This window comes from Struthio camelus, chromosome 1 (assembly GCF_040807025.1).
Source record: "Struthio camelus isolate bStrCam1 chromosome 1, bStrCam1.hap1, whole genome shotgun sequence".
Classification (NCBI taxonomy): Eukaryota; Metazoa; Chordata; class Aves; order Struthioniformes; family Struthionidae; genus Struthio; species Struthio camelus.
Window position 1 is genome coordinate 13,644,013 of NC_090942.1, and position 15,647 is coordinate 13,659,659.

The window sequence follows — 15,647 nt, forward strand, 5'->3', positions numbered from 1 at the left end:
GTAGATTTACTAATGTGGTGTAAAGTGTAGATAATTACCGCTGGACTACAGTGACTAAAACAGATGAACAAACCTTATCCTTTGTTTTGTTCATGTAAACTGGCAAGCAGACTCATCAGCCAAAGAAGGGAAAAATCCCACCCACGAGTCTTTTTCTAACATTTTCTTTGTGGCTTCCCGCACTTTTATTCAGTTAACGATATCAGAAGTTAAGCGCCCAAGATAAAGGGCCTAAAGGAACATGACCGTTGCTCCTAGGCTCCACTGCAGCAGTTTCTTCCTTCTTGTAACCCAGAGAAATGGGAAAAACTGGCCTCTAGTGACACTTGCTATGTCTTTGCACGTTGCCATGGGAACTCCAGCCAAAAGGGGACTTTCTGATAGTGTCCAGTCTCCCGCTATTGAACTGTATCATGTCCTCAAATGCCTCTCCTGCCAGTCATTCCTCAGTCCCTCTCACCTGTAAGTTGACAACAGGTCGCCCAGTGAATAGCCAGAAGGTGTGTCCTAGTCAGGGTTGGCCTCCCTACGCTGGTGATGTTCCTGTGTGATGTCATCCTTGCAATGCAGATGTTCATATTTAAGAGAATGTGTGAAGACACAAATCTTTATTCCTGCTACCTAGTCCATTAATTCTTATAATGAAGGTTATGCAGTAGCTTCTTTAATTAACAGACTTTTGGGTATCTAAAATCCATTCCACATCTCTTCAGCTGGGTATAAGATTCCTGTAACGGCATGCATTTCTCCAGCAGAGAGCAGATCCTCTCATCTACATTTGTAAACGAATAGTGATTCAGAGGGGTTAAACTTCATACTCTGCAGAAGGACCCAGGAAATGTTGTGTGTCCACCTCTGGCTTGAAGTAGACAAGAACGTTACACCTTGTACCTCCAGATGAGGACTCCTTCTCCAAAATTGTCCACTGAACTTGGATACAGGGGCTTTGAATTCATTTAAGTGATCCATGTTATCAGGGTGTAAAAACGACTGGCTTTTTAGCTTCCTTAAAAGAATCCAGAAACAATGCTCAGCTATTTTTAGAGACAAAAGTACAATTATTAAGGTACAAGAAGTTGTATAAAAGCTACAAGCATTGAAGCTGTTTTGAAAAAGCCTTGTCAGAGTTATGATGCTATGATCCCTAAGATTAAATTAAACAGGGCCTCTTATGACTCAAATCACAGGCACCTAAATTTGATGGGTCTAAATAGTCATATAGAGAGTGATTTTAAAAAATATTCCAACCATTGGAGAGGAGAAGGCAAGCTTTTTTCGCAGAGGCAGCTGCAGCCAGTGATGCAGTGCCCAGCTGATGCTCTGTGGCCCGACAGCAAGCAGGGGTTAGGCGAGCTCGTGGCCTCTGTCAGATTTTTTTATAGCTTGCTACTCTTAGCTTGGAAAAAAAACCCTCAGAAAATAAAATGCAATTTTTAACTTCAACAGTGTGAGGTAACTGTCACTCTCCAACTGATGTTTAATAAACATGACCACAGAGCATATTATATTTTCTTCAGTTACAGCAAAGCATATGCAACCCAGAATTTTAAACATCTGGGTTTTCTAATATTGTGCAGTTTGCGTTTACTCATTAAGAGCTGAATATTACAATGTAACATTCATTTATTCGTTCACTTCCATCTCACTGCACAGTTTTCAGAGAAAATTATCTCAGCATCCAAAGGATATCAGAAATGACTATAGACCCAACAGTAAGCCTCGTGCCTGGGTCAGCTCTGCATCTTTAGTACCCAGTGCCCTGGAGCCTAAAAAGAGTTTACAGAGGCGTCTAATTCTGCAGCTGGCTTCTAACCTAGATAGGACTGGAATACTTATTCATGAACTTTGTAAATGGGGGTGCGTTTAAACCAAATTGTATGTTTGGCTTAAGATCCTGCTGAGATCATAAATGAGAACTGTCAACACTCAGCAGCTGTCAGAAAAAACTTTCTAGCAGCATTTCATGTAGAGTCCAAATGCTCTGAATTCCCCAGTTGTTAACTGCATCCTACATATTGTCTACATAGCCTTAATAATGACATCTATTTATTGACCTGTTGGGATGTGGTGCCTACTGCTAACACCCATTTTAGCTGTGATAATTAATAAATTTAATATTTAAGTTTAATTAAGTGCATAATATCCAACCCTTAAATTATTCAGTCTTTATAGAATGTTTTTCATTAATACCACACATTCTATTAACATATTTATGAGCACCTTTTATGATTTAATATGACTCAATTCTATTAATAAAAACTAATTAAAAAGTCATTATCTTTTTTAATTATACAGTAACTTGTAATGTAGATCTCCCAGCTTCACTACGGCTCTAGGAGAAAAACTGCTGAGGTTTCTGTAGCTTCTATTCTGTTGCCTGATCATATAGAAAAAAAAAAAGACCTTCTTTACTGAAGAGCTGAGGCCCTCTTACCCGAGTAGCTCTGGTCTAACAGATATGTGAGATGCTCAGCATTTCAAAAAGGTTACCAAACTGCATGAAGCACCCAATGAATAATAATTTGCGGTAAGAGTAACATCATTCAAGACTAGCACCCAGGCTGTCCATAGGCTTAATGCCGACACAGTGGTGAGGAGCTTGCTGTATAGGATAACAGCACTTTACTGACTGCAATTTTGTATTATTTCAGCTGTTCACAATATTAGCAAATCATCCTATAACATTTACACAGATACATTAACCTAATGCAAGAAAAAGTCAAATTTACCCTGTCCACTCCAGGTCACTCATGATGAAATGAGTGTCCAGGTCACTCATGATAATTATTTGCTTAAATAGTTAACGGATAGAACTATTTACTAAATCCGTATCTCTTGGGAACAAAGGCAAAGTGGGTCTTGCAGTGAATGATAAATTTTGTACTCATAATCATCTGGCCTTGCTTAAGGTTCACAGCCAGAAGACTATTAGTAAGTTAAGCAGTAACAGAACCTATTTGTACAGTGTGGCTTTTCTTTTTTTTTTTCTCCTCTCCCATTCTGCAGTAGGTTTAGGGAGTATTTTTCTGCGTAGAAAAAATATCTTTTTTTTCACTCATGCTATTGTCAGGGCTAATTGTTAAAATTATCTTGGTCCTGAGTAAAGAATTGTTGCCAGCTCTGTTTTATGTTGTTGGAGAGGGTCAAATGATCCAGAACTTAGGTGTATTTTTTAAAAAAATTTCACTGAATTGTTTACAGATAGAATTTATATTCAAGAGGTGAACAATAGCAGGGTAATCCAGCCGGGCTAAAATTAGCTGCAACACCCCAGATTCATCCAGGTCTCAGATACAATCCAGTCCACTCACTTTCCAGACTCTCCTACCCAATGTGTCTCCATTGTTATCACATTTATTAGCCTAAAAATTTTCTAGCCACTTATCTGCAGTTCCCTATGCTTGGGCGCACCCAGGGGCCTCTCCTGGGGCCAGCGGGGTAAATCTGTGGCAGTGCATTTGGCTTTGATCTGTGTCTCGGAAAAGCCTTCGCAGGAGCAGCTGCCCAACATTTCCAGTCGGCTGCATGCACTTCCAACAGAAGAGCAGATATCTAATTCCAGAGGTCTTTCAGAGACACCTGTCTCTCTGCCTGAATTTACAAGGCAATTAAATAATTATCTCAAGTGATTAGGATGGTAAAATGCTGGCGAAGCAGTGCCATAGTTGAACAACCAACTCAGGGAAAAGGGTTTCCTCAGGATGCACTGCATGTAGAATAGGAGCAGAAACAAAGTATGGAATTAGAATAGGAATTCTTCTTTACAAGCCAGATTAATCACATCTGAATGTTTCTTTGTTAAGTATCCTTAGAAGTAAATATTGTACGTAAAAACTTGACAACTGCTTTCATCTGCAGTGCTTTGTACAGATTAATGCAAACATATCAACGTATGTCATGATTTTCTTCTTCCAAGAAAACATTCAGCATTTTTCTAAAGGGTTTTTTTTTAAGTCTTTCCTCACAACATCCAGTTTTGTCCTCTCTGCACCATGTTTAATTTTTCCCTTTCTCTGTGTCATTATTCACTTAGTTTCAAAAACAAGCAATATCATCTCCTATGTTTCTCCAGATTTGGGCTTCCAAAAGTGTAACAATCTGTTCTTTTTTAAGTGTGTGTTCAATAATTCTCAGATTAGATTTCTGACCATGGAACCACTTTTTCTAAAAAAACTCCATGCACAGTATAGAAATGGGAGATGGAAAGGAATTTTACCTGAGTCGAGATCATTCAAAGTCTCGCCAGGTGGTCCCATGCAAGGACTCCACAAACACCATCTCCCTTGTAAGAAAATTTTGGGGCATCTTTCCACTTAGTAGATAGGTAAAGGATAAAATTAAAGATGCATATAATGAAAGCAATGGAAATAATTTTTTGCCTATCAGTAACAATTAGAAATCTGAAAAAAGTAGGGCAACAGAGTATAAAATACACTGGGAAGTGCCTAAAGAAGGAAGTAGAGCTATGCTTCCCATATTGGAAGAGGTCAGAGTCAATGACTGAATTTTCTGCAAATAAACTTAATTGTTGGACATTTACGGAGGGGTTAAGGTCTCTCTTGCCCAGCTTACCTTTACAGTCACTCTCTGTTCTTGTGGACAGCTGCAGAAGCCATGCCACCAGGAGCTCACCGTAGCTCTTCCAGTATTAGACTAGTGACAGAAATTAAAACACATAATGACTGTGGTCACAGAGAGACTAGAGCAGTACTTATTTCATACTCGAAACGTCAGTCTTTCCTAACAAATCATTCTACTTTTCTGAAAATCCCAAACATAAAATTCAGAAGCAAAAGACTCAGGGACTCAGATACACATTCATTTTCCTGTAATCTTTCTTGTCTTTGCATAACTCACCCCATTTACACTGCCCAGCCATCCTTAACCTGTGCAAAAGATATATGCAAAATCAAAATGACAGATTACCAAAAGGGCATAAAAATTTCGCTCTTAAAGTTGCATTTACAAGCTACTATAAATATTTAGAGGCACCATGACGTTACTGAGTGCAGGCAGGCAAACAGTGTAATGAATGTGGTTGCATCAAGTTAGCATGAAATTAGACTCCACAGTACCAAACTGATCACTTAACTGCATTTGCAGGAAAGAAAAAAATAGCCCCTATGCCAGAATAACCGGTCATGATCTAGATCTACTTTTGTAAACGTATATGGCATGTACGTCATTTTTGTACCTAAAAATCAACATTTTGCAGCCATAGCACACTGTCATTATAGCTGAAACAGCATAAGAGCAATGCTAAGGATGAAATGGCCATACAGCCTCATGGTGAGTGACAAGGTGAAGGACTTGCAGAAGCGGCTTAAATCATTTTGAAGCTTATGGGTATTGAGGATTTTGAATGTGGACAAGAGCAGTGGAAGGAGAGTGGACTTCTGTCTTTTAAGCCAAGCAGAGAGTAATTTGGGAGAAAACATAACACTATTGCATACTTAGCAAGAAGTGAAAGTTTATAGCCAAAACTATGGGCCGCACGAACGACAGACAAAGTTCCCATCGCTGCTAACTTTCTTGGAGAGGCTGAGGGGAAGGGTGAAAGGAGAGGACGATCTATCACAGCATGCCTGCATGAGGCTGACAGCTGAACAGAAGGTACCAAGAGCTTTTCCAGCTATCACAACCTCACAGAATCTGCTTCAGGAGACAAAGAGCACTGCATATCTGGGCTGTGGAAGCTCCAGGATGAAAGATTAAAGATTCTTGAAATATCCCTCCTTAGAGAACATTAAAGACAAGCTGCAGGAGACCGCTGCAATCAGGAACATCACAGGCATGCCAAGCTGTAATGAGAAAGAGCCAAATGCATTGCTGGGCTAACACCACCAAACCTAGCGGATACTCACCAGGGGACAATTTGTCCCATTTTCTTTATTAGCAACATCTGTAAGAGCTGTTTACCACCTTCTGGCAGTACATAATTTCAAACAAAAAGTGGGGGAAAAAATACTGCAGCATATTTTTTATTTAATCAACAACTCTTTGATTCCGTAGAAGAGTAATTCTGGGAAAATACAAAAACAGCTGCTGAGACATTTCAGGGAATATTTAATTCATACTATTGAAAGTGTTCAAAGTGTAAAAATATTGTTCATTATTCACATACTCTGGAAATTAAAAAGGCATTGGGATTTTATTTTACTTAAGTAATAAAATGTGATATTCATTTTATTAATGATACTATTAAATATTAAATAAATTAATATTAGTACTTTATGGCAATTTTCTCCAATGAAAAATCCCAAATTCTTGATATGCTACTAAGTAACTATTTGAAATAACGTTGATGTAAAAGGAAAACCTAGTAGCAAATCTGAAGCTTGGCAGAGCCATAAGCAAAGCACAGCTAGACTTGACAGCAGAACCTTAGATGTGCAGCCTCCAAAGAAAACATAAGTATTGTAGCAAATTAACAAAAAAAAAAAAAATCAGTTGTTGAGCTCTTGCCTCTGATCTAGTACCTAGGCAATGCCAGGAATAGACAGGCACACCTCTCTTTTTGATGAACAATAAAGCCGAAATTTCTTTGGCTGGTGGTTTGGTTGCAAGCCATGAGTAAGCACTGGATCCAGACAGAGGAGCAGGTTTGGAGAAAGGAGCAAGTAGATATATGAGAATAACGTCCTCGCTTCTAGTCCATTGAATGCATACAAGCCGAGGTAGCAAAGCAAACAATTCATATACGTGGCACTTCTACCTTAAGCAAAAAAATCTTTAGACTGAAAACTTCTATTCCTGATATTTTCCCCTCTTCACTATCCCCCCCCCACCCCGGCGCCACGCAAATGGCTATATTCATCTCTCACTTGTCCTCCTACTCCCTGAAGATCTTATATATGTGGTGTCTCTTACTCAGTTAGCCATTTACTCCTTGCCTGGGAGTTGTGCGAAACAGTTCGTAGGTGAGTCATTCTTGCACGTTATACAGGGAAGTACCACCAACTTGTGTGCCAGTAGAGTATGGAAACTAGAATGCACCCAGAACACACCTACTAAATTACACCAAATCAAATAGCATCACGGTGACAGATTATACTGCACCTTCCAGTTCATTTATCTTGTGTAAATTAATAGGTCAAGGGAGATTTTCTCCCTTTGGAGAAGGCAGGAAGGCATCTATTAGCCTTCAGTGAGGTGTATGCCTGTGAAGAATCATTTCTCCTGTAGTGAGGATGATATCCACAGTGACAAAGTCAAATATAAATTTAAAATTGCATTGTCCCTAAATCTATCCCGTAGTTTCTGCTGAGTTTGGTCTTTCACTTCTGCATGTATGTTGTTGCGCAGTAGTAGTTTGTGCTCTGTTAAGCAGTTACTGTCTTCAATTCCTCTCAGAGGGGAAGGGGGAAAAAAGAAAAATATTGCTTTATCTCTAGTTCAGAACGCTTGCAAACTGTTTTGAGCTTCTTTAGGATAACCGACACTAAAAGTAGGTTATGTTCACATTTACTACCATAGGTGTTGTACAAAGCTTAAAAACTGAGGCAAAAATATCAGCGATTCAGCAGTATTAATAAGTGTCTCCAAAATGCAGCTATAACCTCAGAAGGAGCAGAGAGAGAAATCATTAGGTTAGTTGCTCTGAAGAATAAAACTATGCATTTTTTTCTCATGTTTATATTTGCTATGGAAAAGCAATCATCTTAGTGATGGTTGAACAAGCCCAAATGAACCCTTATGACTTGAACACAGCTCTTAAAAAGGCTTTTTTCTGAGCAACAAATTACTTGCATTACTGCACTTTGCTCTACCCTGGTAATTTTGATACTTCCCCGTAATGTTCAAACATTAGGGGAAGTAGGTTTCAATACCCTCACATCAATATTCCCTTCGCTAGCCAGTTACATTACAATGATGCTTTGCTGATATCAGCGTTTACCAAGACTGAAGGATGACTTTCTACATAATTCCCTTTCATTTAAAAGAAGCAGCAGGTTGGATTTGGCTCGTTTCTGTCTCCATTGATAGTGCTTAAAGCTCACAGACAGTCATTGTTCTCAAGTTCTTAGGCACAAGTACCATATTGCCACAAAATATGAACGATGTGGGGATTTTTTCCCTTGACAGCTTTTTCCCTCAGCCCCAGGAAATACAGCTTATATAGATGCTTCTCCAGCAAGAAGGTTAGGCACAGCAGTTAAACAAACTGCAGCCAGTGACCTACCTGTGGCTCTCCTTTAAATTCTGGTTGCAAGTCTTGATTAGTTGGTGGAGGTTTCTTTTTGCTAGGCTTGTTTGTGGGGAAGAGGGGAAAAAATCAGATAATGTGTATAGTATTGTGTGTTCTAGCTTATATACGTGTGTGTGTGTATATATATATATTTACATATGTGTGTATGTATGTATACACATACACTCATATATATGTATACACACATACATTATTACATGTACCTATTCAGATATGTTCCCATTTACTAATTTCTGCTGAAGTATGTTCTAACCAGCTATAATTGCTCACTGAAACATTTGGTGATTCTTTCCTCACCTCCAAAAATAAAAACTAGAAAAAAAAGTTAAAAATTGAAAATTGTCTTGAGGGACAGTTCATTAATAAATCAGTGCAGGATTCCCTATAATTCACTTATCTCCAGGGAATAAAGCAGCAGGCCACTCACTCTCAGGTCTCTTTCCCCCGAGCGTCCCATGAACAGCTGATAGAATATGGTCCTTTGTGCCCAGGAGGAGCAGTGAGCAGGGTTGCTACCGTGTTTCTGAATGGCGATCACCTGGCCTGTCCTCCTGCCGCCTGGACAAGAGACAGCTGATTTCAGCAGGGTGGCACATTTTCTACATAGGCAATCTCAATACCCAATAGCATCTTGCTGCTCTAGGCCGTTTGATGTTTTTACTGGTGTGCAGCTGATGATACTTCCCAAAGTAACGAGCTATTTTTTGTAACTTTAGATGCTCTCAAGGCCTTGCATGGGGTCTGATAATGACCCCGCTGCTCCTCAGTGAAAACCATCATCTCACAGGCAAGTAGGAAAGAAAGACTGTAGTTAAGTCAAATGCGTTGGTCAAGCCAACCCTCAACACCACCTCTACCCTAGGGAGGTGTTGCTATAAACAACACAAATTGAGCTGAGACTGTTTCTGTTGCATTCATTCATTCCTATAGTCATTCGCGTACTAATACCTTAGAGGGAGAAAAATCACTGCGGGCAGTTCTGCAGTACGGCGCAGGTGCAGGGCTCCTCTCCGACCGCCGAGGGGCTGCGCTGCCAATGGAGGCATGGAGCGGGGAACAGCTCAGGGACTGGGAACCATCTTCCAACGGTTGCGGGGCGGTTAGTGCAGGCTAACTTACTCCTCAGGGAGGCAGCATAAATCAGCTTGTACTGAACTCCATGCTGCTGCAAGCAGATCGATTTTCTAATACCCAGGCGAGCGTGTTCGGCGCTAGCTCAGGTACCTCTCTGGTGCACAGAAGGCATATTCACACTGCACTGCGGATTTCCCCTAAAAAGTCAGGCAAAAAGTGACTTGGACCCAAAGAATGATTGCTGGTTGGAGTGCTAACCCACACAGGATCTCATTTTTACAGCTTTTCAGCTGCAAAAAGAGTGGGCTCCCAGCCAGGTGGGGCTGCTCCTCCTTTTGTTACCCACCACTTGCATTACTGCACCAGGGGGTTGCAGCACTGTAGAGCAAAATTAAAGAACAAGCCTGTAGAAGCAAGTGCTTTTTTATAGGCAAGCTCATAAGAGCTGATAACTCTACATGCATGAGCCCTCCTTTTATTTTTTCTTGCTCAAGTGCCGAACGGGGAGCAGATGGTACATTACTCAGCCTTAACTGGAGGGTAAGAAAGTGTGATTTTTTTTTAACCAAAAAAATCAGTTGAGACCCTCAGCCCATTTAGATTCTGGGCTCAAAGTTTATTTGTCTTACACAGAGCTTTTACTTTCTCCCCTCTCAAATGCTAATCCTTTCCACACATATGCTCATTATGCAAAAGCATATGACAAACACCATCTGGGAAAATAAATAGCTCTTCAGCTAACCGTGCTGTTCCCTCCTATTACGTCACCCACCTCACTATTGTCTCTCCTATTTTTATCTGCAAAACAGCAATCACTCGATCAAGCTATTTACTTAAATGTGCCGTCTCAGTCAAACAAGCTGCAGCTCCCAGACTAGGGAGTAAAACCCATTTCATTTTTCAAGACAACGTGCGCCTTCATGATCATTTGACAGTAGCCATTTCACTCAGAAAAATAAATGTAGCTTTTAAAGGACAGTTCACATCACGGAGGGATACCTGCAGAAGCCCATGCTTGCCTTTCGGCTAGAAGGTTATATTTTCTTCCCCATGAAGTATGCAGCTCTTGCCACTGGTTCCACCTTGTTTCCATGGCTCCCCGCGACAGTTCTTCATCTCTGACAGACTATTGCTCATACCATTCAGAGCCACGCAATGGTGCTAAATAGGGAATGACATTAGCCAAGTTCAATGATTTCTCTAACCTCAAAGCAGAGTGGGTAATAGGAGCCGTGCTGTCATTACTCATGATGAATTCGTTGCCTGTCTGAACGTTAATCAAAAGAAACGGTTATCGCATATGCAAGAGAAAGGAAGGCATTTGAGGAGACTACCACAGAATATTCTGCTTTGTACCAACGGCTCAGGTACATCATCACAATTCAGCAAAGGAGATATCTATTTAGCTAAATTAAACAGGTTCAGCACAATCCAAGCATGTTCTGTTGAAGCTAAGTAGCTGGGAGAAATTCAAAATGCACAGCCAAGGCATTCAGGGGCTGAACTGTGTTATATAAAGGCAGAGCTTTCTAAGTACCCTGTAAGACTGGTGGAGCCGTAAACACTGCAATATTACATCTGTTTAGAAAAAATATGAGCCAGAATTCAATGATGACCTTATCTGAGCTACAAATTCTTGTCAATTTTTAAATGCTTGTAGGGGCATGTTTAATAGATGGCAGAAAGGCCTTCTCATTTGTCCTCAGAGACAGCGCTGATATTGCCCAGCTAGGAAATCCATTACACAGCTACAAAAGAGGCAATTTGATTTCAAGAGCATATGTCTTTATTATTTTAACAATAATTTAACATAAGCAGAGAAAAGCAGAATCTATATAAGACTGAGATTTCCTGCATTTGCAATTTGCAGTTACCACAGTTACCAGTTCTGCAGCTCCTACTTCTCCTGAACTCTTTTTTTTTTTTTTTGGGGGGGGGGGTTGGGGGAGGGAGGGGGCAGGGAGTGTTTTTGTGTTCTTCCCGATTGACTCCACTGGGAGTTTCACCTCACTTATGACTGCAGAGTTTAAGTCTCATGCGTGTTTTGGGTATTGCTCTCACTTGAAATGCAGATACATGTGAAATACATGTTGCATGTTGCTGAATACCCCCGTAACTCCCTTCTCTTTGTTGTTACAACAGACGAACCAAACTCCTGGAGTGCTCCCTCTGCCACCTCCCCAGGTCTGCCGGAAGTAGCTCTTTCCCTCGATGACATAATCTCACCATTATCTTCATCACACATAGCCCCACCCTCTGACCCTTCTCACCAGATAAGCCCAGAGCCAACATGGGATATCAAGAGGGAACATGATGTAAGAAAACCAAAGGAGCTTTCAGTGAACGGTCACAAGAAGAAAAGGTTAGGAGAGCAAAGAGAAAGGTCAGCAAGTCCTAAAAAGGTAGACAGGTCAAAGCATGAAGAGGCTTCTTGGAAAGGATATTCAGAAGGCAAACATAAGACCACTGATGGTGGCAGGCCCACCTCAGAAAGTAAAGTGGTGGGACATGGCGTTATGATCGAGGCAGGCGCGAGAGAGCACGTGTGCGCTGGAACCAGTGATGAACAGTTTGGGAGGCTGAGGAAGCCGGAAAGCAAGAGAGGAGGATCTCTTAGCAAAAAAGAAGATCACAAATCTGGAAATACCAGTGAGAAAAAGTCAGCTGCAGCATCTGACCATGTCAAGCTTGACACAGGTGCTACCAAGACATACAGCAGCAATCGCTGCAGCTCACCTGGAAGTGATATGGACCACAGCCAGAGGGACCCTGACGGGAAACCCAGCGAGTTCCCCAGGAAGGGACATCTCCACTCCATCAACGCTCGCAGCACCAACACCGCAGTTCGAAAGGCAACTGTCTCCCCAGGACCTTGGAAAATCCCTGGCTCCGACAAGCTACCTAGCGTTCTGAAGTCTGGTACTTCTGCCATGAGCAGATAAACAAGGGACTGTTGCCCTCTAACTGTCTCAAATTGACGCAGAACATTCTTCTTAGTTTTTGTCTCACATTGATTTATTTTAATTTATTTTAACTATCACACATATACACAAAGCATTGAGGAATGAAAACGTTAGTGTGTAATTCCATGACAATGTGCACAGTATCTAATAAGTTCAAAAGCATATAGTCAACACGAAGATTTAAAATTGACCCTGAAGTCCCAGTTCCATTTTAGGGACTTTGGCAGCTATGGAAGAAACCAAAACAATATGAAGGACAGTACACGAGAGGAGGCTAGTGCAGTGTAGCTTTAGCATTTTTTTTCCACTGCATGAAGGACTTGGATTTCATTCAAACTTTATATCAAGAAACTGGAACAAGTTAGAGCAATCACAAACTGGAACATCGCCTTAAATAAAACTGCACGGAGCAAGCTGAAATTGAGAAAGGATCTTTTCATGGAGCTAAAATGTTGTAAATAAATTGTTCTCAACATATCTAGACAGGGGTTAAAGGGTTTCTTTGAAGCATTTGGAACTGTACACCCATGACACGTCTCCACTGTTAACACTTTGAGATAGTCCACGTGATACCCTGTAGCATAGGCCACTGGGAGCTACGGGAGGCGTTGGGAATCTAGTTAGTTTCTGTGATACCATTTCTACTGCCATTTTTGTGAACAAACCATATTTCTGTACATTGGAAAGGAGTTAGGGTGGAGTTGTATTTGCAAATTATTCTCAAAAGCAATTTACTACAGGTTCCCCGAATACCGCAAGGTAGCACGCAAACCAATTGGCCAGGCTCAAAACTCCGGCGTTTGCAAAGCCCTTACAGCAAAAGGAAGATTGCTAAAGAGAAAAAGCTGCAGTTTCCTTAAGGAAAGGCCTTTCCCTCCTGCAGAAAATGATAGCGTTGCTTATCAACAGTGCTATGTTTCACACCGATTTGCATTTAGTTTGGGCACTTTTCCATTCCATTCCCTGGGTCTGGCAGAGCAGGCGCCTTTAAGGCACACATTAACACTGATTAGACTGCTTTCTCAAATACAGTTTTCGGTGTCCTCATTCAGTAAATTTGATATATTTCCGTTTTTAAAATGGTTCCCGTTTTATCATTTCTTCCCTACCTCCATCTTTTTTTCATTATTATTTTAGTCTTTTTGTTTTCGTCTTTCTTGCTTGTCTGTTTTGAATTTCAAGCCTTAAGTGCCAGGTAAACGTTCCAGTCTGCCTTCACAGGAAATAATTCCCAGTTCGGTCAGTCAGTCATCCTGTTTCAAAAAGATGCCTGTGTGTATGTGTAAGTGTGCATATGCGTATTTGTCCGTCAATATTAAAACAAAATCCTGGGCAATAATACATTGATAATCTAAAAAAAAAAAAAAATAAAGCTAAGTACTGTCAAAAATTCATATTTAAAAATGCTGTTCTCTAGCAATCTTAGTTCTTCATATGCTCTGCTCAAAAATTAGATTGAGATTGGCTTCGTTCCAAGAAATTAGCACATTACTGTATGTCTCAAACATTGCACTGGACTGAGAAATTATAGGCATGTTTCTTCCTATCCAATTATTTGAAAAGCCTCAAGTAAAGGATTTTGCAGCTTTCAAACATTTTTTTAATAAAAAGCTCCATTTATAATTTCTAAAAAAGCACAAGTCCATGTAGCTGTTTACAAAACTCTTATTTAATGAAAAAAAATCTTTATCCCCTGAACTAGAATCCAATATAATTTGCCATTAATTTATTGAAACTGATTTTGGACAATGCTTCTGTAGTGTAGATGCACGTCCCAGTATCTTATTTTTATGTATAAAGAAAGCAAACAATGAAATCTGAAAAACAGTTGAGATTATGCTTGCATAAACTCTAATTTGCACAGTTCACAGCTACTCCTTGTGCAGTAATTGCTTTATGCGGCTGTAATCGATAACCTGTGAAGACAGCACATCATCTAAACCCCATTCCAGATAATATTTCTGTGTAGTGTTAGCTGTGAATTTACCCTGTACAGCTCTATCTCTATAAATATAATTCCATGTATTAATAGTCACAGAAAGGCTGTAAGTGAGCAACTATTTTTATGAAACGCACCACTATGGATAAATTAACTTTTACAGAAATCTTGTTTACTGTATGATATTCTAAACCACTGTCAAATAAAATATATATCCAAAAATCTTCTTTTTTCAATTGTATATAGTCTGTGTTAATTTTGAGTGACACACTTCGGTGTCACACCAACAAAGAAATATTTTCGTGCCGATGAGTGGAATTAACCGCTACATTATAGAAAAGAGAAAGCTCCATTTTAATTTCTTACTCCAAAGAAGGTTAGTGTTTATGAATTAGCATATAGGCAAGCAACCATATGAATTCTGTCAGACAAGTTAAGGTGTAAGAGGCTACAAAGGTGCGGAGAAATCACTCTTTTGGCTGAGGAGACTTTCCTTCCAGCGTGGTGAAATACAGGAAGAGGGGGCGGTCCGACACAGCGAACTGAAGGACGAATTCTGTGCGTATACAATAGGTACAAAAACAAATTCGGCAGCTCAAGCCGTAGAAAGGTTTGTTTACAAGCTGAGTGAAGGGGTGGGGGGGAATAATTTGATTTCCAATTTACCTCACAGAAACAATGCCTCAGAAAACATCATAAGGATGTCAAAATAATTGTAACCAGACAGCCTGCTCTGGGGTCTAATTCATCTCTCACCGACGGGAACCGCCAAGTGCTCATTACCTTCAGTTAGGCAGAACCACCCGTTTGCTGACTATCGACAGAGTTAGTTGTGCTGGCTGGAAAGCTACTGATATTGTTCACATAAATGTGTCATTTTTAAAATAAATATTGCTTTCTTTTCGTAAAAAGACGTTTTATCTAAAAAAAAAAAAAAAGTGAGGCGCCTTCGTACGCACAGTGCCAATTTCCGTGAAAGCCCAGTTTTCGGCAGACCGACATTCCACAGGAATAATTTCAGCCAGCTGAACTAATAATGTTGTTTTGCATTGCAATAAAGACTAACAAATCTGAAATGTCTCTAATACTCCAAAACAGTTGCTGCTCTTCAAATTGCTACCATTTTCCCGGCCAGAAATCTGCAAACAGGCCTGATACCAGCCCAGCGGTACCACTGCGAAGAGTGCCGAAGCGGTACAGCCTCACCGCTACATCACTCTGCCCAGTCTAACTTTTTCTATTAATAAACATGTCCTTTCTCCTTTAAATAACACTAGCAGAGTAATATAGCATTTGCATTGTACTGCCATTCTTACAACACCGCTTATCTATTGTTGCCTACCTATCCGATATCACACGAAATAGGACGTGTAGTTTCATGCAGGTGGGCTGCTCCACACCGTAAGTATACTTGCCTGCGCGTGATCGGCAACACACGCTTGGCGAGCCGGTTCGGTGAAAG

The 15,647-nt window shown here is 40.4% G+C and overlaps 1 protein-coding gene across 11 annotated transcripts in view; it reads left to right on the forward strand.

The window, feature by feature from the left end:
- Nucleotides 1-14,409, forward strand: part of MAGI2 (membrane associated guanylate kinase, WW and PDZ domain containing 2) — a 757,526-nt gene extending 743,117 nt beyond the window's left edge. For 8 of the 11 annotated variants that reach the window (XM_068924402.1, XM_068924568.1, XM_068924499.1 and 5 more), the window contains one exon: nucleotides 11,426-14,409. In XM_068924402.1, the coding sequence (XP_068780503.1) occupies nucleotides 11,426-12,225 (800 nt within the window). In that variant the 3' untranslated portion in view covers nucleotides 12,226-14,409. The remainder of the gene's footprint in view (nucleotides 1-11,425) is intronic. The other 3 variants (XM_068924945.1, XM_068925098.1, XM_068925015.1) reach the window with 2 other exon arrangements.
- The last annotated feature ends 1,238 nt before the right edge of the window (nucleotides 14,410-15,647 follow it).